Here is a 22908-nt window from a genome sequence, read left to right as displayed (position 1 = left end):
AACCATTCATAACTTTTTAAATATTTGAACTAAAGCAATGAAACTTTTCCCTGTGTTTGGACTAGTGTTTAGTTTTGAAATAAGCAATGAAAATTTTTTTGATCGTTTGGTCATTTTTGAGGTACTTAACCCCTTAATAACAAAGCTAAAAGTCTGGATATCTGGATCTCTGTAAGTCTTTTACTGTTTGACATTTTAAACCGCAACCTTCCTCAAATTTGCGCATGCGTCAGGTCGCTTCTGATTTTATCAAAATAGGGGAGACATTGATAAGAAAGATAACGAATGTGAGGGGGATTTTTTTTTTTTTTTCCGTTGGATTTGTTTATTAGAGATGTTGGCTCGAGTTGCGGCTTTTTTTTTTTTTTTAGCAGAAATGCTACCATGGTGCATTCTCTTCAACAAGCTGTCACCCCTTTTTAAAATAGAACCGTTCAACGGTGCTAGTCGCGGCTTTCGAGATCAGACAGTACACGCATAGCGCCAAGACCGTTCGGCCGATTTTCATGAAATTTGGCACAAAATTAGTTCGTAGCATAGGGGTGAGCACATCGAAGCGATTTTTCGATAATTCGATTTTGTTCTTTCTCTATTCCAACTTTAAGAACATTTTACCGAGCAAATTACCATAATGTGGACGAGCCAACTATCATATGCAACCATGGGCGAGCAAAGAACATAGCAAATTGGCGAGAAATTCATCATGCCTTATTTGTAAATATACAGGCGCACCAAATGACCTTTTAATTATCTACTACGGGCAAAGCCGTGAGGATACCGCTAGTAATATAATAAGAAAGTTATTTGCCAGAAAGTAATGAACAAGGAATGCATAATTTGTTTATGGTCTGATTTATTAAACATAAAAAATATAAATTTTTCTCTTGTTATATTTTTCTTACGTCCACATCATATGTTGGGTCAGTCTCACGAAAATAGTTCAAATCATGACCGACACTTTTAAATGATCAGTTTTAACAACTTCGATATTTCTTAAAAATTGATTATCTATTTACTTGTGTATAGTAAAGTGTCAATGGTTTGTATATGAGTAATTTGTGAAGGGTTTTTAAATATTTTATCCACTTCGGGCAACAGAGTGGAAAGCTTTAAAAAAGTCGAAAGTTATAAAGAAAGGTTTCAATTACAGAATCGAATTAAATTAAATAATAATTCAAACTATTACCTTAACTGTCATCTTTACTAATAATAAAGCAGTAAGTCTCTCTGTCCGGAGGATGTCTGGAGGATGTCTGTAGGATGTCTGTAGGATGTCCGTAGGATGTCTGTGACGCGCATAGCGCTTAAACCGTTCGGCCGATTTTCATGAAATTTGGCACAAAGTTAGTATGTAGCATGGGGGTGTGCACCTCGAAGCGATGTTTCGAAAATTCGATGTGGTTCTTTTTTTATTCAAATTTTAAGAAAAAAAAAACTATCATAAATTACGAAATTATCATAACGTGGAATCGTAACATGGGCACAAGCCAATTGGCGAGATACGAAATGATCATAACGTGGAACTGTAACGTCGGTACAAGCCAATTGGCGAGAAAATTCACCATACATCATTTGTAAATATACAAGCGAACCAAAAGACCTTTAATTTTTCTATTACGGGCGAAGCCGTGCGGGTGCCACTAGTTTCAAATAAAAACCATTTTTTAACTAAAAACATCATTGAATACAAATGTAAAAGATTGGGCATTCAACAATTAAAAGTATCAGCAAAACTGAATAAGATTCACCTTATATGTTGACTTTTAGAAGACAAAGTGACTAAGTACAGAAGTTACACTATTTAAATTTTTTAAAAATAATTACCAGATTCAAGATATTTTTTTAAATTTTATTTTTAAAATAGTTGAGTGGAAAATATTAACCATAGAACATGTTGGAATTCAAATGAAAACAATCTTTCTATGGTTTTTTTTCTTAAGTTTTATAACCATAATTATTTTTATGTGAAAAACATAATATAACTGATATTTCATACTGCTGTTGTATTTCAGCACGATTTTAAGTCATATTTTAAGTTCCTACGAACTGAAGCTGGGACACTTAAAATTCTCCTTGCTCGAAAACAAAATATTTTTTTAGCTCCCCATGAATTATTTATGCACAAATCATTGGCTTCCAAAACAAATAAATAAATAAATAAAATAAACAAATGGAACATCAATGAAAAATATAATTAATCGGTATAAATTGTCACAATGTTCTAACGGTCCTTTCCACAAAAAAAAAAAAAAAAAAAAAAAAAATCAACTGCTTGTCTCGCACGTGACGGCTTATATATTTCTTTAAAAAGGAATGATTTCAAAGAGTAATGAAAAAAGTTTCTGCTTAAGATATCACACATAAGTTGATTTGTGAAGCAGACAAAATTGTTCATTAATATTTTAAAGCATTTTTAATTAGTGGCACCCGCACGGCTTCGCCCGTAATAGAAAAATTAGAGGTCTTTTGGTTTGCCTGTATATTTACAAATAATGTATGGTGAATTTTCTCGCCAATTGGCTTGTACCGACGTTACAGTTCCACGTTATGATAATTTCGTATCTCGCCAATTGGCTTGTGCCCATGTTACGGTTCCACATTATGATAATTTCGTAATTTATGATACTTTTTTTCTTAAAATTGGAATAAAAAAAGAACCACATCGAATTTTCGAAAAATCGCTTCGAGGTGCACACCCCCATGCTACAAACTAACTTTGTGCCAAATTTCATGAAAATCGGCCCAACGGTCTAGGCGCTATGCGCGTCACAGACATCCAGACATCCGGACAGAGAGACTTTCAGCTTTATTATTAGTAACTAGTGGCACCCGCACGGCTTCGCCCGTAATGGAAAAATTAAAGGTCTTTCGGTTCGCCTGTATATTTACAAATAATGTATGGTGAATTTTCTCGCCAATTGGCTTGTACCCACGTTACAGTTCCACGTTATGATAATTTCGTATTTTATCATAGTTTTTTTCTTAAAATTGGAATAGAAAAAGAACCACATCGAATTTTCGAAAAATCGCTTCGAGGTGCACACCCCCATGCTACAAACTAACTTTGTGCCAAATTTCATGAAAATCGGCCCAACGGTCTAGGCGCTATGCGCGTCACAGACATCCTCCAAACATCCTACAGACATCCAGACATCCTCCGGACAGAGAGACTTTCAGCTTTATTATTAGTAAAGAAGATGACATATATGAGGCGTCACGTGCGGGACAAAATAACCGTTTTAGTTGAATGGCCATTACTTGTCAAGTGGTTAACTAAGCATATTTACTACTTAGAAAAATTAAAAATTTACCAGACTTCATGTACTTTTTAAAATTTTATTTTCGAAATGGCTGTAACAGAGTGTTCAGTTTGAACCATAGAACAAGTTGGGATTTAAATAAAAAGCAACGTTTTGCTTTTTTTCTTCAAGTTGTAATTTTTATGTGAAATATACAATCAACGTCATATTTTATATCGTTGTTGCATTGCGCAAGATTTTAAATCACATTTTAAGTCCTAATGAATTATAGAGCTGGGACACCTGACATTCTCCTTCCAGTTCCAAAACAAAATATTTTTAAAGTCCTCATACATGACTTACGCACAAACCATTGATACTTGATGACGCAATTAAATGTAGATTCAATAAAAATCATATTAAAAAAAAACATTTAGTTAATTGGTGTCAATTGTTAAAATTGATTTTAAAAAAATCCAAATTGTAGGACATGATTCTGTTATAAGGCTACGGAGTCGGAGAGAAAATGACCGACTTCGGTTCCGAAACTGGGAATTTTAAAGCCTCCTACTCCGACTCCTTTACCCCCAAAATCAGTCCGACTCCGATTCTTAACTCCACAGCACTGGCAGAATTGCGCATTCTGAGAAAAATGGTCGACTCCGACTTTTGGAATTTTAAACCTTTGACCCACGACCCTAACTCCTTTACAAAAAAAAAAGTTTGTGTCCAAGATTTGACGTCAGTAATTTGTAGTGTCACCCCCTTCTAAAAAAAAAAAGTAAAAAAAAAATAAAAAAAAACTGAATGTGCAATGCAAATATAAACTTTACATAAGATTTAAAGACAACTTGTTTTTAACGAAGTTCAATGTTAACTAATGCACAAAAGACAAACATAAAATATGAACGCATTTCATATATAACTATCCAAGATTCCAGTCATTTTTTGAAAAAAAAAGAAAAATCTCCCATTTGTTTTAATGTAGGGGAATGCGGGGCAAAGCTAAATAGCGGGGCAAAGTGAAATGCTAAAGTAAAAGCTCTGTTTTTAGTGCCTGCTATCTGGTAATATTTTAACTATGTATTACCACATGTAGTCCATTCCAGTCAGGAAAAAGTTATCTTTGAACACAAAGCATATGTTAATATAAGCTGTGTTCAAGAATTGATACTCATATTGTAACATTTTGTTGCAAGTCAAAAATTTGCTTGCTGTAATAAAGTCCTTGTTACACCTTTTAAATATTGAGACCTACTAATATTCGGTGCAGTATTTGTTTATTAAAAATTAGCTTATTTGTATTTTTAATGTTTTGTACAATTAGTAAAGTGTATGCAGGGTAAAGTGGATAGGGCAAAGTGAAATAGTTCATTTTGTTTACTTCAATAAACTATTAAACCACTTACGTATTGATTTAGTAATTAACTCATTTACATTCCTTCCTAAAATAATTCACTTACTTATTTATACACTCACTATTTTTTTTTCACTCATATTTTTTCTCATTAGTTAATTTATTTATATATTCATTTATTGTTTCATTATCTATTTATTTCATGATTGAATTTTTTTATTTATTCATTCATTTGACAAACAATATTTTTAAGAAGCAAATATAAAGCATTCATTTAAAAAAATTGTATTTTTCACTTTGCCCTAAGACATAAAAAGTGAAAATGTTCACTTTTTTTTAACTTTCAAATTCACTGCCAAAAAAAAAAAAAAAATAAATAAATAAATAAATAAAAATAAAATAAAAAAAATAATAATTCAATGCAACTATAAACTACTTTAAAATTCATTATTATTTCTTTACGTACTGAAAAAAAAGCGAATTTTTAATTTGTTAATTTTGAAAAAGGTCAGTTATCTTAACTATTTCACTTTGCCCCCACATTCCTCTATTACTTTTAAAGAAACTTTAAGATTTTATTTATATGTGAGTGATTTTTCTGATTTATTGGTCCTTGACTCCGACTCGGGAACTCTGATTCGTACTGTTATTTTTGTCAGAATGACCCGTCTCCGACTTTCTTTCGCGCTCTGACGACTATTCTGGTTAAGAAGCTCGAAGGATCATGGCCGATAATTTGCGCGTTATATCTCATTAACAGCCCAAGTGTGAAACGGTGTTCTAACAGTACACCCCGTGCTTATTGCGTCAAGGTATCGGGCAAAGCTTTCTGCGATTGCGTTACTTTTAATTTTCCAAACATTGACACATACTTAGCCGGAACGAACATATTCATTCTTAAGCTAGTTGTTATTTAACATAACTACGTGATTATTATCCACGCCTAAGGCGAGCAATGTTTCGGATGGCAGCTGATGTCTGCAATATTTTAGCTTTACTCATATAATATTCTGCCACAGATATGTTCAAAGTAGTTATCGATCGATTTCTAATAATACTACTAGAAAAAAAAAAAAAAACAAGTTGTAAGGAGGAAAAAATGAATTACGTAGTTTCTGTGTGAAGGTAAGGGAAAATAGAAACACTTTCGTTTCTTTTGCTATTACTGGTTTGCCCGGTCTTTTTGCTTGGATCGTTGATTTTTTATAAGCACTTTCTTTTACCTAATACGGGTACCGTTATTTCAAACATGAAAGTTTTGTTCCGATTGCTACAGATTTTTTGATGACATTTTCCGCTTAGTATAGTTTATTTTTTGTCTGAACGTACAAGTTTAATGAGAACAATAGGTTTATGCATAGAGATATTAAATAACATTGAACACTACGTTGCTGCTGTCCGAAAAATGACGGCTGTTGCTCAGGAGCGCCCCGATGGGAGGTCACTGTGACCTCCCAAAAATATCCTTATTCGGCAGATTTTGTCTGACGATGCTGTAAAATTATCATTATTCGGCAAAATTTGAGCTCCATTTGGCGAAATTTGGAGTTCTATTCGAAAAAATTATAATTGTTCGGCAGAATTTGGAGTTCAAATTGAGAATTTCTACCCTTCCCAAAATTTAAGTTCATGAAGTCCCTGATTGCGCTGCACTATAGGAGGTGATACTCTGTTTCCCAAAACCTGGGATGTGATGGCAATAAACAAAATGCTTTTTTACGAAAAAATCCACAAAATCCACATTCCTTTTCCGGAAAAAACGAAGCCAGGAGTCAAGCAAATTCTCTTCCTGCAGCCTGAAGGCTAATGTCTCAGCCAGGATCGTGATTAGGGTTTCCAATCCCGAAATCCCGATCCCAAATCCCGCATGATATTTAGCGGGATTAATCCCGCGGGATCAAGAGCAAAATCCCGCGGAATTTTTAATCCCGAAAAGATTTTCCATGCAAGCGTTTTCCAACATTTGCCCCTCATAAAATGAATATTTTCACAGACATCATCTGAAGTTTGAATCACCTTCCTTGTATATTTGCAAGAAGAGAAAGAAAAACTTTGTGTCGCATATGATAAACGGTGAATTTATCAATTTAGAACACATTAAAGAAAGTTTATTGTTTTCATTCGTTTAGATATTTGGAATATGCGTAAAAATTACGAACGTTTTCGTAAACCATCGGTAAAATTTCAATCCCAGAAAATTGCGCTTTAGAAAAAAAATTGAGAAAGTGTATTACAAATTGCAAAATCCATTGGAGTAGACTAAATGCAATATTGGAACGCTTATGTAAGTTTAAGGAATGCACTCATAACCTTTAACTTACTAAAAGTGCATAATATTTTTCTCCGAAGAAAAAGCCTGACATTAAGCTCTCTTGCCGGTAGAAGGTGTCTGTCGATGCCTTTATCATCGTTAAGCTAATATTATAAATGTGAGTGGTACCTTGAAAAAATTATGTTGGATAAATTACCTGAGCAATCTGTAATTTTCGGCAACGGCACGACTCCAAAAGAGATGATTGAAACTTAGATGAAACACAGGATGACTCACATGACAGTGCATACGTTAAACTGTTCATGTTTTAGAATGTCTCTTTAAAATGACAGGTAAAATTAGCAAAGTTATCCAGAAACTTTTACTGATGATACTACTTGATAAAACCAATTAGCATTAAATGCACGGATACAATGACCAACGTTAATTAGGCAAAAAGTGAGTTCTCAGTGTAAGTTGAATCGATTATTTCAGAAAGGGCGTAAGTCCAATGGATTTCCGTAGGCTTTACGCCCTTTCTGAAATAATCGAATCAGTTATATGAAATAGCAAAATACGCAAATCGAATAGACATAGTTTTTGTTCGAAATTTGCAATTCTTAAACAAAAACCAAACATGACCTCCATTGGAAAAGAAAAATGTATTTTATAAGGAGATGAAGTTTATTGGGGATCTTTTGCTGAATGTCCACAATTATTTAATCTCTAAAACCAAATGCAGTGGAGCTAAGCAGCACGTTTTCATCAAGCGCGTTATAAATTAAAATCTAACTTTTTGAAGAATAAAGTCAATACCGCGGGATCCCGGGATCCCGCGGGATTGGCTTCTTACAATCCCGAAATCCCGCGGGACTGAAATCGGAGCGGGATTGGAAACCCTAGTCGTGACCAGACTTTGTTTCAGGGAGGGTTTTACCAAACGTATTTCCGAGAAATCTTTAGGATGTGCCAAGAGCATTATTTAGAATAGTTTCGAAAATTTTTGGAGTCGGTTTTAACCCTGTAAACTTTCCCTTGTATAAGGCCCTATATTTAGCTACTCTTTTTGAGAGAAACAAATCCCGAACTAGATCGAACAGAATTCTGCGTGACTAAACTGTTGTGGGCTAAAATCTCGCTATCAGAAAATGAAGATTCTGCAAATGTTGAAAACATTCCAAGGAATTACACACTTTTCCTGATCATATTCAGGGTCTTCACATTCACACGAGGAAAAGCCTTGAAAACACTCGAATTGGGTTGGTCAAACAGTGGATAGAGTATTAGGATAGGAGACGCTGTTAAGATTGTTCTTGCTTAGTAAAGAAAAAATTGCTATCACTGTATAATCTACATTTTCTCGTCGAACCATAAGTACTTTAAAAGGTACCAACCAAAACAACCCCCAAATTTTCATTTGATAAAACTATGACCTGCAAATAACCGAATCCAAAAAGAAACTTAGTTCTTGGCCATTAAACATATCACATAAACTACTTGCGAAAGTACAATGTGCTTTTCTACCACCATTGCACATTGAACTCGGTTTATAAAAATATTTAAAAAAGCTCTGAACAGAGGAGAAGCTTTTTTGCATCTAAGGAGCAAATTCAAAAATTTATTTGAGGCAGAGGGTTTAGTTGGTGTTTGTTCGTTTCGCAAACCAAAGCAGTCTTTCATGAGGAAGAGTTTGGAAATTGTCAGAAGCAGAAAAAGAAGCTTGACTTTCATTCAAATCAGTGTGCACTTCTCAGATGACAAGCTACTATGAAAATGGTACTTCGAGGACGATTTTGGTTTTAATACATGAAACAAGCACGTTTTTTTTATACAGAATCCCAAAGTTTCAAAAGGACAGAAAAAAGAGTTCAAGTTTTGTCGCTAAGTGTAAGTAAGATAAGGAACCCTCACATTTTAACGAATTGCACTTTCTTTAAGTTGACTATTAGATTAAAAAGCAGTTTCAGCTTCTGGTTTAGGCGGGGGTCATAATTGGAAAGGGTGTAGGGAGGATCAAAGTGCAATTTTTGGGCGGGATTTAGGGGTTTGTCGAGAATTTTTTGAAATGTGTCTCCAAAATGCAGATTTAAGCTATATTTGGTTGCTTGAGGAAGGGAGGAGGGTCATGACTCCTTAACCCTCTCTGAATCTACGCATGACTGGACTGTCTCATACTTCAGATTTTGTGACAATTATCCAAATAAAGGGTTTTGAGTTAACTTCCTCATGAAGTGTTTAACGACCTGTAAGGTTTGTTAGCTACACCTGACTTCATTTAACTAAGCTGTTAGACGGATTAAAAAAGCAACGCTTTGTCGGTAATGAATCGAATTTCCTGAAGGAAGTATTAACGGTATTGCATTCGTTTCACGTCTGATGTGACATCTGTTGACACTCTATAGTCACTAGTGACGAAGAACAATCTCTTGGCTGCGTAGGGAGAAGCAACAACACGGACAACGTTCGACGGGTAATTCGAATGTAACTGGATCCCCCTTTTTATCACCACAAAACACATCGTTAGTTCCACTTCTCGACCACAGAACATTGTTTCTACAAAAAAACACTTGACGTTTCCGAAAATGAAACCGCAGTTTCACTTTTTCTGAGATCTTTTCCCGTAAATCTGCAGTACTTTGAGAGTGCAAACGACTTGTTTACGAGCGTGTTCGATCGGTGGCATTGAGAGGTTCGACACCATTTTCCGGAATTTCTGTGACACTGTTTCTGTGCAGATGACCGACTTTCGGAGAAATCCAGCAACCTTGGAGAGAGATCAATTTCGGAATCATCCTGCCGTGACAACGGTGTTCTCTTAATGAGGGGGACATTAGTGGTGGTAAATGTCTGTCAAGAAAAGGAAAGGTGGTCCTATATGTGTTTTTTTTTTTTTCACTGTACAACGAATTTGAACTCTTTTTTTCTGTCCTTTAGTTTAAAATGTTGTGATGTGCCATTTTTGTTTCATGTAAGAAGTAGGCTAGACCGGGACACATTTTCGCGGATTTTTTTTTCAATGAGTTTTCTAATTTTTATGTTTTAACTTGGGAAATTTTAGATTTTGCGGTTTTATGAAGCAGTTAATGGTGTCAAAATTAGTATATGGGTCATTTTCCCTAAACAGCGCAATTTGGACAGGGCAAGGAATGGCAGTCACTGTGCCAGGGGAATGACACTTAGAGGAAATAATGCGTTTTACTGACGATATTATAATTTATGTGGGAAAAGGAAACACTACTTTTATTAAATTGAAAAAGATCCAATGTCGTGGTGTCCAAAAAGTAGTTATTGTGGTTATTTGTTTCCTTTACATTTTACAGGGGAAGGACGACAGGGGAATGACAAAAATTAAAGTTAACATATATTGTCATAACTGCAAACAACAAATATCAATGTCACTTAAAGTAAGGGGGGGGGGAAACTCTGTACGAACAAGAGTCAATCATTCATTGAGCGATTATTACAAAATTAAATGAATTATCAAAGACAGGGTAATGACAGTCATTAAAAATACTTATCAAAATTTAACTTGATATCACCCGAATAATACTCGACACCGTATATTTATTCAAAAAGAACTAATTAAGATTATTTCTATGATGCGACCAGAATTCAAAGATTAAATTATGAGTTAATACAACTATTACCAGGTGTGAGAAACATTCATTCCATTCCTCGACAGAGGAATGACAAAAAATCAAAGGACATTTTTTACTATTTTTTTTTAAAAATAATGCAAACCTTGAAGAATTTTTTTTTTCTATTTTACAACATTGCATAACACTTCTTAAGAGGTTAAACAACATTTTCTGTACAAATATGCATGGCTTCCTGAATCTTTAGAGCTGATTTTGCTTTAAGGTGGAGGTAGGGACACACAGGGGAATGACATTTATCATGTCAAAAGATTATTTAAATGTATAATAATAATAGAGTTTGTTTTAACTTATTTTACAAACATAAAAACATGTTGTTAAAGCATTCTAGCGTCAGTTTTATTTCTATACTAGTTAGTTTGTTATTTTTGGAGCAAGGACAAGAATTTAGCAGTTTAGAGAAAATGACCCATATTCAGTAGTTGCTCAGCTTGTGTTCTTAACCGTTAAAAAAATTATTTTTGAGTCCAAGTCGGTTGCGTAAACGTAACCCGGACACTGGGCACGTTAACGCATATTTATTTTGACGCCAAACGTGGCACTATATGATTGTAAGCGAATGTGATAAGAATTAAGATACGAATGTGTAACTTAATTAAAAATCAAATGGTAATTTTCAAAACTAAATAGCTGGAAAATACTAAAAATTGTTGAGACAGTTTGGAGCGAAAAAGGTGTCAGGGGCACGTTTAAGTACGACAGAGTAAGAGCGATCGAAAGGTGCTTCGACGTTCAACACGTCAACTTGCCCTGTCGCCAAGTTTGGACTTTTTTTTAACGCGCAAAAAAATTTAATAACATTTCAGTTCATACAAATACAATTCTCAAAAAAGGATAAAATTTTGCTAATCTTTATAAATTTGTTTTTTCTTAACCAAGTATTATTTATTAACCGACTTCAAAAAGGAGGCGGTTATCAATTCATACCGTATGTATGTTTTTTTTTTTTTTTTGTTTGTCCACTCATAGCGTCTCACCTAGTGAACCGATTTTGATGATTCTTTTTTTAATGGATAATGGATGGCTCAACTTAGGTCCCATTACTTTGTTTGACCATATTTGTTCTTTAGAAAAAAAGTTATGGGCAAAAAAGAGTAAATTTTATGCACTTTCCTTATTAAATGATTAAAATGATATTGTAGCGAAGTTCGCACTTTTCACCCGTGGATAACGGTGGCCCAGTGGTAGAATTCTCGCCTCCCACACGAGCGACCCGGGTTCAAATCCCGACTAGGACAAAGTGAATTTTACTAAAATTTCTTTTCTACTGTTTCCCATATTTTCTCGAATCTTCTATTAATTTCTGTATCTTTCCAAGTCTGGAAAGTTCCAACACTTTCTCAAGTTGTATATAAGAAGATGTAACGTTCATTCGTGGTTCTGAATAAAGATCTCGAGTTGAGACTAACGAGTATTTGCTTCATTTGGCTTTCACATTGTCTTCGCTATCTTCATCTACGCGACAATATGAAACTCATTGTTATAAAAGTTTGGTGCCATATAACAGTAACATTAATAGTAATTGTAATGATAATTTTGAATGAAGACTTCTCTGAAGCAAGCATCAAATTTCTTCAAGGGATATTTCGATAATGGGGAATCTGGCGCTGTCGTCTCATTTTTGGCGTAAATAATTTTATTTTAGTAACCCTGCTGATTTATAGTAACCTTATGTGAATTATCAAAATCTTCCCTTTCTTCAGTGCTATTGCTCCATAGTAGGGGTAAACCTAACCTGGAAGCGAGGTGATGCATTGATTAGGATCTGCTTAGCCTTCACAATGCTACCATTAGGTTTGACTCAACTACTCTGTAATATTTTTATCGTTATCATCTATGCCGATAACAGATGATCGGGGCTAAGTAAGAAAATACAGGATTGCATCATGAGCAACTTAGATGCTGTGGAATGTAAATTAGTTAGGAAAAACGTAATACTTAAATGGTTATAATTAAATTAAGTACGCATGATTTCCAGAGAGGAACAAAGATAAGTTTTTAGTGCCAATCGCGACGCGTGTCAATAGTTTTTTTTTTTTTAGTATGGAGCATTTTTAAGAAAAAAATGTGAAGTTTCGTGGTGGTAACTTCTTATTATTTCTGAAATACCTACATTTACACTAAAAAGAATGAAATAAAAAAATTTTGAAAAAAAAATAGAACCGACTTCAAAATTGCTCTAAAAAGTGAAAAATAATTTAATTCTTTAAACACCATCGATTATGCTTTTAAACATAATTTTTGAAGTTGGCGCAAAAACGATAGATAAAATCATTCACAGCTATAACTCAAATACAACTATAAATTTAACCAGAACCAGTTTCTTCACTATCACATACATTATGCATTGATGACAACATATTTGAATAGCGATATAAATGTTTCGTTCGTAACTTTGGATGCTTTTCTGAAAAAAAATATGAACGAAGCGTGGTTACACTGGATTTTACGTTTTGTTTTTGCGCCAACTTCAAAAATTATGTTTAAAAGCATAATCGATGGTGTTTAAAGAATAAAATTATTTTTCACTTTTTAGAGCAATTTTGAAGTCGGTTCTATCTTTTTTTTCAAAATTTTTTTATTCACAATAAGCTTCAAAACGTTCAACACAAAATTTACTCAACTTGGTAGAAAACAGATTATTCTTTCTGCATGCTGGACCGAAGCTCGACTGATGTTCAAAAACTTGTGAGAATATTTGCTAGGGAGTAGCATCAATCTGTTATGACTGTTGGCTCTCCAATTTTAACTCGTTTTGAAAAAAGGGCACTGCGTAAATGTGCCCCGGTCTACCCTTCATATGGATCTGACTGCCAGCAAGACTTTCGTTTCTGCTTCTAACAGTTGATTTTCATATTCTTCATAATAAAAGGCTTTTTTGTTTTTTGTATGTCAACAAACCCCCTTCTTTTATCTTTTCTCCATTGAAAATTTTGAATTTGTTCCTGAGAGGCAAGAAATCCACTTCTTCTCTTTCTCTGCACACATCCCCTTCATAAATATTCTCTTAATTTCTCTTAACCCGAATTTGATGAGCGATGGTAGAAGAAGGGCACGTTGTGGATTCACAAGTGGTTTATGTTATTTCTTTTTGGTACCAATGATGAAATTTTTTCTTGAATGCTACTACTTGGAGGCTGCTTATAAATTTATCAAAAAATACTTAAAATGTATGTGTTCAGAAGGAGATAAATAATAAGAAGCTATTTTCAGCCTGTTGAAGAAAAACACATTTTCTTCTAAAGAGCATTTTTCCCAACTCGGAACGACTTGATGTTCAAGCAATTAATTCAACCCATAAAATATTTTTTAAATTAAAAAAATATCCCATTTTGGTTTAAACAATAGAAAAAAAAGTTAAACTGCTCGTATAACAGTATAAGCTACATTTTTAAAGCATTAAAAAAAGAGAAAAAAAAAAGCTTTTGGATGAAAGGACATTCAATGTTTCATCCACGAACGCATGTTTTCGCAGGTTACGAATGTAAACATTTTATTCGTGTTTATTATTTAGATTTTGATTCCTTCAGAAAAAAGTGCATTTTTCATACTGAACGAGTTGCGGAATGTATGAAGTTTATAATGATATTTATTCAAACAGCACTGAAGCCACTGATTCCCGAAATTGCAAACACTAAATCGCGGTTTCGTTAAATTGCTAGTATGAAGTTACTCTTTCATTCACCATAGCACATCAACGACAGAAAATTACAACACTTAATAACTGAACTTATTTTCACTCCGCTATTGTCATTAGATAAATAATATTCACAAGAAATAATCGCTGCGAGGATGTAGTTGTGCATTATGCTTCATAGTGACATGCATCACATCCGGAAGTTCAAAACCTTATCTCGGTGAAGAGAAAAAACCATTGAAAGCTCAAAGTTTTAACGAAGTTAAAGGGAACGTTAAGGAATAACATTAAGAAAGCCAGATTGTATCACAGATAGTTAATGCCTTCATTTTTCAGTAGTTCTGAACAATTGAGGAATAATTGTTCAAAAGGCGCAAGTGACAAAAACAAAGCTTTAGAGGAGAAGGAAACTAGTATGTTGTGGCCATCACGAAACTTTCTTCTATATTTTTCTTTTTTTTTTCTGATCCCTCCCCATGCTTGACGAGGAAGCAATATTCCCAACAAAAACAAAATTACACATGCAAAAAACTTGACGACCATCCCAATGTCTGAATTATTGCAAAAGCAAAGCAAAGGGCGAAAATTGAAAGTTATTTTAAAAGCCTTGCTTGAATTAATTACAAATATTTTATTTGTTAACAAACATAAGATGGCAACAGTTAAACATTTTAAATCATTGAGATAATATTTCCGATCATTTCCATACAATTAAAATCACGAAAAATACGCAGACGACAATCTATTACGATTTATCTTTCCTATTGTTGCATTAATAAAGCTATTTTTATTCGCCAAAAAAAAAAAAAAAAAAAATCAACACCTCTTACAGCGTTTGGCGTCAAAATTGAACCAAAGCCTCTTTACATATGGATTCACATATATTCCAAATTTCAACCAGAACGTAGCATTACTTCTTGAGATAGGGTACTCACAATGGAAAAAAAGAACGGGCGATTGCGCTACCCCCTTTTTAGCTGTTGACATCAAAATAAAATCAGCTCTTATACCCACTAAGGGCTACTCGCCGATAAATTTTTCTTTCATTCCGTTCATTATTTTTTGAGATACAGCAGGCACAAGTGACGACAAAAAACGTTCTATAGCTCAACCCCCGTTTGAGTTATTGACACCAAAATTGAATCAGCACCTGTTCCTGTTAATGGCAACATATGGACCAAATTGTTTTTGATTCCGCCAGTTACTTCCTGAGGAATAGCAAGCGCGCGTAACTCAAAAAACGTCCCATTGCTCCACCCCCTTGGAGGAATTCGCGCCAAAAACCAATGGGCACAAGTTCACATAGGGGCACATATGTGTACCAAATTTCGTTCGATTTCATGCGGTAGTTTTTTCTGTAGAGCGGCCACAAAAAACTGGTCACACACAGACGTGACACACACACACACATACACACGGACACACATACACACACAGAGAGACAGACAGACATTTTCCAAAAATAGTCGAAATGGACTCAGCACACCTCAAAACGTTCGAATCCGTCAAAATTCGAAGTTCGAAAATTTCCACGAATCCAATACTTTCTTCTATATATTAGATATAGAAGAAAGTAAAAACGATTGAGTCATGAAAATAACTGCTAGAACCATGAGAAATCATTTGTAGCCTGTAAATAGTCTGTTACGAAAATAAAATTATTCTTTTGTATGGTTTTGGCAGTTGCTCTAATTTCACACAAATCCTTTTATTTTCCACGCAGACACAAGCGATTCCTTTATATGAAATTAAAATAACTGCTAAGGATATACAAATGAATAGTTTTATTCTCAAAACAGACTATTTACAGTCTACAAACGATTCTTCAGTAAGATTTTAGCAGTTATTTTAATAATTCATAATAGTTTTCTTCTACTGTAAAACTTTGCTTTTGTCGTTTAGCTTCTTTATAACAGCTTTTCAGTTAACGTATTATTGGAACCGACTAGTAGCGGAATAAGTATCTAATGAGTATTTTGTTTTAAACTTGATGCCAATTATAGATTGCTACGGTCATTGTAGATTAACTTAAGCTCAAAAATGCTGTTTCATAATTCTTCAGCCTTATTCAACCGAAAGGCATTGTAATACTGCAAAAATCAAGGGAGAATTCAGTTTATTTTTGGATTGGATCGTTATCGAAGAAGGGTCATACGTATAATATCCGAGCAAAACATAGGGAGTTTGGGATTCTTTCCTGGTGTTTTCTCGAAATTAAAACCTCCAAAATGCAATTTTAGGTTATCTTGCCAGGTAGCACACATAATGGTTAAACGTTTCATAAACGTTTTAAAATAGCTGCCACGACGTTAAGCAACCATTTTAACACGTTTATGAAACGAAATATGCTACATGTATTTGGTCACCTTAGAAAAGGTCATGACCCCACACTTCCTCATGATTCCACGTTTGGCACAAATGAAGTACAGCGTGCAACCCTTATATTTTATACCTGTTTCTTTTATTTAATTTCAGATAATTCTCATAGAGTATCAATTAAAAAATAGGCGTGGTTATAGAACAACAAAGCAAGCAAGAACAAATAGGTGCGGCTTGATTATTGCTAACAACAAAGGTGTGCAATTGACCAGCTAGCTCAGTTGAGAATGAAGCATAGAGATGACGAGGTCAAACAAGCAAGGTCGTCTCGCATTTAAACACTAGAAGTGTCAGATATCGAGCATTTTTGCTTGTAAACTATGCCAAATTGCAATAAAAAAACACTCCACATATTTCAAACTAAAAGCCTGAAGCATAGATAACATCACAAGCCTACAGCAAAAATGCATAAAAAGAAAACAATAGCTAGATAGACGTTCAGCACGACGTATTTAAATTAATCTTTGGAGTATGTGTTTTACTGTTGGTTCAAGGTTATGGTTGTTATGCTTGATCGTGAAAGTGATTCAAGGATTTTATTTAAAGATTTTTCTGCAGTTTAATTTACCTTTCGTTAACATTTATGCACATTTCGTGAAGAACATTGTTTATGAGATAATGATTAAGGATAGTTTGAGCTTGTGTGAAGTTGCTCAAACACAGCATTTGGAAAGTTCTTGTGGGATAGGAGCATTTCTTCGTTATCTTTACCGATAAAATAAGATATCTGTCTCTCTGTATGTGCTTTATGCTTGTATGCTGACAAGGCAGATTTCATTATACATGTTACTCAGGGGCGCCCTGATGAGGTCATGGGAGGTCATCATGACCTTAAAAATTGACCGCATAATTATCATCATTCGGCAATATTTGGTGTTCTATTCCACAAAATTACCATCATTCAGTAAAATTTGGTGTTTTATTGGGAAAAATTATCATCATTCCACGAAATTTTGGAGTTCCATTCGGCAAAATTTGGAGTTCCATTCTGCAAATTGAGAATTTCTGCCCTCCCAAAAATTTAAGTTCGTGGTGCCAGTGATCTTTCTAAAGAGTTTGGTTACAAAAATGATTCTCGAAACTTTGCTCAGTGAACTTTGACGCTCCCTTTGTTTTTAATTGAATTTGCTTTTTTTCGCCACAAATTATAGCAGTATAAATGGCGGTACAAATATATTTTTAGCGAATTGTATTCGTTTTCATGAAATCGTAGGAGTTATTGTATTTTTTTGAATAGGATAGCTGGAAAAAGCATTCTTAACTGTCTCTTTTTGGTCATAAAAAACAATGCACAACCTATAAAGACTGATTAATTGAAAATAGTATTCTTCGAGAAGAAAGAGTAGTTCAGTGGAGCAAAATCTAATGGTAAAACGTTACGTAATTATCGAGTGAAATACAAATGTACGCTAGTAGAAGTTCTACAACGATAATAAAACATCCATATCGAAGATTAAAACATGGATGGTATCGATACATCGATGAAAAAATAAACTGATTTGAACTATCGATGTTCTGAAACATCGGCATTTTTAATGTGTATTTAAAACTTGTAAAAAAAAAAAAAAGAGAGAACTCAATTAACAGCTGTATTCATAAGAAAGAATTTTGAATTTTCAAAGGAAAGTCAATAATAATAACTAAAAAAATAGTAATAATAATGAATTATTAAAAATAAATTATTTTCAAAGTAAATAATGCAAAAGAGTAAGTGCATATATTCCAAATACAAACATTGAGAGAGAGAGAAATATCAATACAAAATAATAATAGTAATTTCGGGGGCTATTTTAATTTTTCACCAGAGTAATACAAAAAAACCAGTGAGTTATTTTGAATCATTGTAAAGTTAATATATTTTTTAAAAAAATGATAACACCAGCAGAAAAAGCAAGCTAGTCACAAAAATAAAAAGGTGTTCTAGTATGTTTATTTCCATAGGAGTTATAAGGAAGAAAAAGTAATGTTTAAAACGAGAAATTTATTTAACAGTTAGAAAATATTTATAGCAAGTTGAAATATGTAAGACCCCCTGACAGTATGCTTTATATAATCTAACTAGTAAGACTACGATAAGAGGTCGGTAGTATATGCTAAGAGGTCGAGTGATGTGAAAAGAAGTATGGTTCATATAAAAACTAAATTTATATTTTAAGTGTTAACATACCAAAGACTCTCTTAGGAAAACTAAAAGTAGGGGAAATTACAGCTTTTCAGCTACAATCATACACGTCATATATTGCGAAGGAAACTATAATAACGCTAAATATTCTATTTAACTGTGAGCTGTAAAAAATCAATGTCAAATCTTCTCTAAAATAAGTCTTCTTTGAACAACTAATAGGGGAAAACTTTTACCAATGTGATGAATGGCGTCATCACTAATAAAAGGTTTAACTTTCATCACGGCCTTTGCATTCATAAACATATTCAGTTACTTTTTTCATGAAATTTTTGGTTCTATTAAAAGACTTTGATATCGGAAAAACATCCAACGCAAAACATAGATGGGAGAAAAATATTAACAAAAAAATGTTGTTTTGAAACAATTTCATAGGTCTCGCACTCTTCTTTTGAAACTATTAATTCTTTTCTTTTGATTAGATCCATTTTTTCTTTTATTTTTTAGATATTTTTCTTTCTTTTCAGTTTCTTATACAAGAGTAGAACTATGTATGTCTACATATCTTTTGCTATGCGAGCATTTGCATGATCTGAAGAGCCCAAACTCATCGCATGCATTATTTTTATTCTTTGTAGGTGCAACTGAAGTGATCGGTGTGTTTTCCGGATTTGATTTCAACACTCCCGTGTATAGCGCCGAAATACAAGCACCAGCATTGGGGGTGGATCTCAAATGTATTGATGCACAAGGTCAGTATTGCAACAAAAAATATGTTTCTTACGGACATTAAAATAACTCATGAATTAAGGTTCTTATTTTTGTGAAAATGTTTCTGTGCTCGTGAAAATTCTTAAATGTTCCCAGAATTACGCAATGTATTATATTTGCTTTAAGGGACATGATTAATCATTTTGCTTGTTTGACATAAAACTCCAAGTTAAAAATGACATTTTGATTAAATGAAAACGAATTTTTAAAAAATGTGTATGAAAGAATTTTAATTGTGATACAAGATCGTTTTGATCCTGTGATATTTTGCACACGGAATATATTGAAAACTAATGTGTAATATTCCTTCAATATTTTGCAATTAGTCAAGATTTCCCATTTACATTTAAAAGTCAAGCTGTTAAAAGTAGCTTAGGTATAAATTCAAAATGAAAAGGCAAATTGATCACTAAAAACATTTATTTTCGTGGCATTGAATGAACTTCATAGGATTTTCACAGCGCATTTACTTTTAACTCTAAATCTTGAAATTTAACTAACTTGAATGGAAAGGCTATGGTCTATTCATTAATAAGTGTTTAAGAAGCAAAAAAAAGGGGGGGGGGAGAAAGAAAAAAAGAAAACAGCTGAAAGAGAGTTACTTAAGTGTATAAAAGTAACAGGAAAATGTCATTGGGCCAAGTCCGAAAAAAAAAAATATCTACTCAAGCCCATATGCTTATTCAAAAACATTTGAGAATCATATTTACTTCTATAAACTAAAAAAAAAATCGTTTTAATGAAAACACCCCGAAATTAAGAAAAACAAGAGCGTTCAATTTTGTTTTAAATAGGCTATGTTATAAGTCGGTAAGGATAATTGGTAATAAACTTCCCTCTTCAACTTTAGATCCTTTTTTACCTCTAGGATGAATTACGAGGTAACATTGTGTACACTGCGTCGAGGATTATACTAACAGTGAATGAAAACTGTATGGCTGTTTGTTTACAAATGAAATTCTGTTTTCACTAACACCAGCCTGTTTTTATTTACCACAGAGACTAGATGATAGGTGGAAACTGGTTTCATACTCAATGAAGCTGTTATATAGGTAGAAGACCATGACATACCCACTCAACGGGACTCATTATGGAGGCCTCAAAAAGTTGTCGAACAACAATACACAACGTAGAGCCCATGGGCCATATGTGAGCACTAAATGCATCCTGAAACCATTTGATGAAAAAAAATCTTTGAAAAGAAAATCCCTAAATTATACGCTAAATTTATATAGAATGTACTGAAAAGTATAATTTACATACAAATCTAATGCACAGTGTCTCTCAAAAAGATAGGAATGTAGTTGCCAATTATCCCAAAGTGCAACAGCTAAGAGGTAAATGGAAATACCTAATTTGCAAAGCATAAATAGAAATGAAAAAAGATTAAGTGACATTCCACTTAATAAATAAAATAATCTGAGAAGAAGAAAATGTAAGATCACTAAGCTAAAAAACTGCTAAAAAACTTTTTTAACAGAATCATCCACAAACAATGAGGATACATATACAATGGGGTGGTTCAAAAAAACTTCTTTTTCAGCTAGAGTACAGGACACCCCCTAATTTTTTTTTAGACTTACTAATAGTGCTATGCTGTAAAAGTTTTAACTTCTTACTCAAATTTTAAGACGGTGCCCAATGATCCCTCAATTTAACATTTGTCGTAGCATAGAAAATGTCCCAAATTTAGAAACATTTAATTTCCCCAGCTGTTTTTTTAAAAATAATTATTTTATTGCAATGTATATGCATATTACTCGTGTATATTATAGCATTGTTTTTTCAGTTCAATGTATTTTTTTAACCCTCCTCCCCATACTGATGAAGTTTAGGGGAGGGGGTTGAGCACCCTCTTTCAGTTGAAATAGGAAGCTAAAATTCTTCCAGTATAATGCTACACACAAGTCTAAAAATATTGAGGGGTGTCCTGATATCAAGGAGAAACTTCGTTTTTTTTGCATGTGTTTTTGAACCTCCCTAATATACTAGTGTTTAGAAAAACTCGGAAGACTTTTATATTTACCGCATGGTTTAAATGTCTCCACTTGACACTGATGTGAAATTGAAATCGAAAATTTTTATAATTATTCTTAGTTAAAATTCGTCCTTATCTTCGCAGGAAATCCAGTCGTCGGGCAGAGAGGAGAACTAGTCATCGGCACTCCTAATCCAGCCTTCCCCGTCGCAGTTTGGAACGACCCACAAGGACGAAAAATTGAAGATCTCTACTTGACAAACGTTCCCGGTAAGGCGCCTGTCTTTTTGAGGTTTTGCAGATGAGGAAGACCAGCTCCAGCATTTCGATCCAGCATTTTTTTTTTAAATAAAGTGCGCAACGTTTAGGCATTGATAACGGGGTTGTTTCCTTCAGTCAAAAGTAGTACTTTTTGTCACTTAAATTGATAGAATAAGCAAAAAAAAAAAACATGGACCTAGAAAATACTTTCATTTTACCAACAGTTATCATTTAATTAATTTTTTAAAATGTCTGATTTATCAAACAAGGCGTGGTCTTGATGACGTCACAAATGATGCACTTTGACGCATCTTTCTATCGCGTTTCCACGTTATGATAATCAAGAAGCTGATTAGAATTGCGCTCTACGCTTGCTACCAACCATATCGTTGCCAATACACGTGTGTAAAGATGTGAATTAAATATTTTGCTCTGTGAATTGCCATTCACTGAATGGCATTTCATCATTTGTGATGTCATCGGACAGGAGTGTAAACAATAAAAGCTCACCGATTTAATTAATTTTTAAAAAATATTAAACTTAAACAAATTATTTAAAAAACGGTCAGATCCTGTGTTTTTAAGCACGCTCTTTCAGAAAAAAATACTTTTAAAATTTTGGAAACGACCCTATTTGGAAGATTAGTTTTCACTAGCAATTTATATTTAAAAAAATGCAACTTTTATAGGGGGTTTTTTTTAGTGACAGATTTAATAATTTAAGGCAGAATCATCAAAAGTTTCGCTTTGAGAGTAAGTTCGTGAAATTAAAACAGAAACATATAAAAAACGCATCTACCCTTGGGGAGTACCCCCTGATGAGGCCCCAGGGTATTTTGGGATTTTTTCATTTTTTCGTTCTTTTAAAAGAATTTTTCTTTCTTGTTCAATCCTTAAATATTGCTATCATATATATATATATATATATATTGTAACGTTTTATAACCGAACTATTTTGAACAGAACTTATACCATCCCAATAAAAGAAAATCTAACTTATAATGTTTCATGTGCTGGTTAAACTTGTCGTACACTTAAATAAGTCGTGTATCCCCATCAAGTTACAATGGGACTTTGCCATATGCATAGCATGTATTCATTAGGGTGCCACATTTCCCTTTTTTTCGTAGCGAAATGTACCAGCCAAAAGTGGCCAATCCCTATGGACATTTACAGGTATAATATTTTTTCAATTAAATAATACCTTCAGTGAGAAGTATAGCATTTAATGTTCAAAATTTTGAGCAAAACTCACTA

The 22908-nt window shown here is 33.5% G+C and overlaps 1 protein-coding gene across 1 annotated transcript in view; it reads left to right on the top strand.

The window, feature by feature from the left end:
- Window positions 1-22908, top strand: part of LOC129230105 (acetoacetyl-CoA synthetase-like) — a 119891-nt gene that overhangs the window by 85090 nt on the left and 11893 nt on the right. The window contains exons 13-14 of the mRNA XM_054864506.1: window positions 19280-19393; window positions 21535-21660. Of these exons, the coding sequence (XP_054720481.1) occupies window positions 19280-19393; window positions 21535-21660 (240 nt within the window). The remainder of the gene's footprint in view (window positions 1-19279; window positions 19394-21534; window positions 21661-22908) is intronic.

The sequence above is a fragment of the Uloborus diversus genome, chromosome 9 (genome assembly GCF_026930045.1).
Source record: "Uloborus diversus isolate 005 chromosome 9, Udiv.v.3.1, whole genome shotgun sequence".
NCBI classification, from domain to species: domain Eukaryota; kingdom Metazoa; phylum Arthropoda; class Arachnida; order Araneae; family Uloboridae; genus Uloborus; species Uloborus diversus.
The sequence above is the reverse complement of the archived record's forward strand: the minus strand, read 5'-3'. Positions and strand labels throughout refer to the sequence as shown.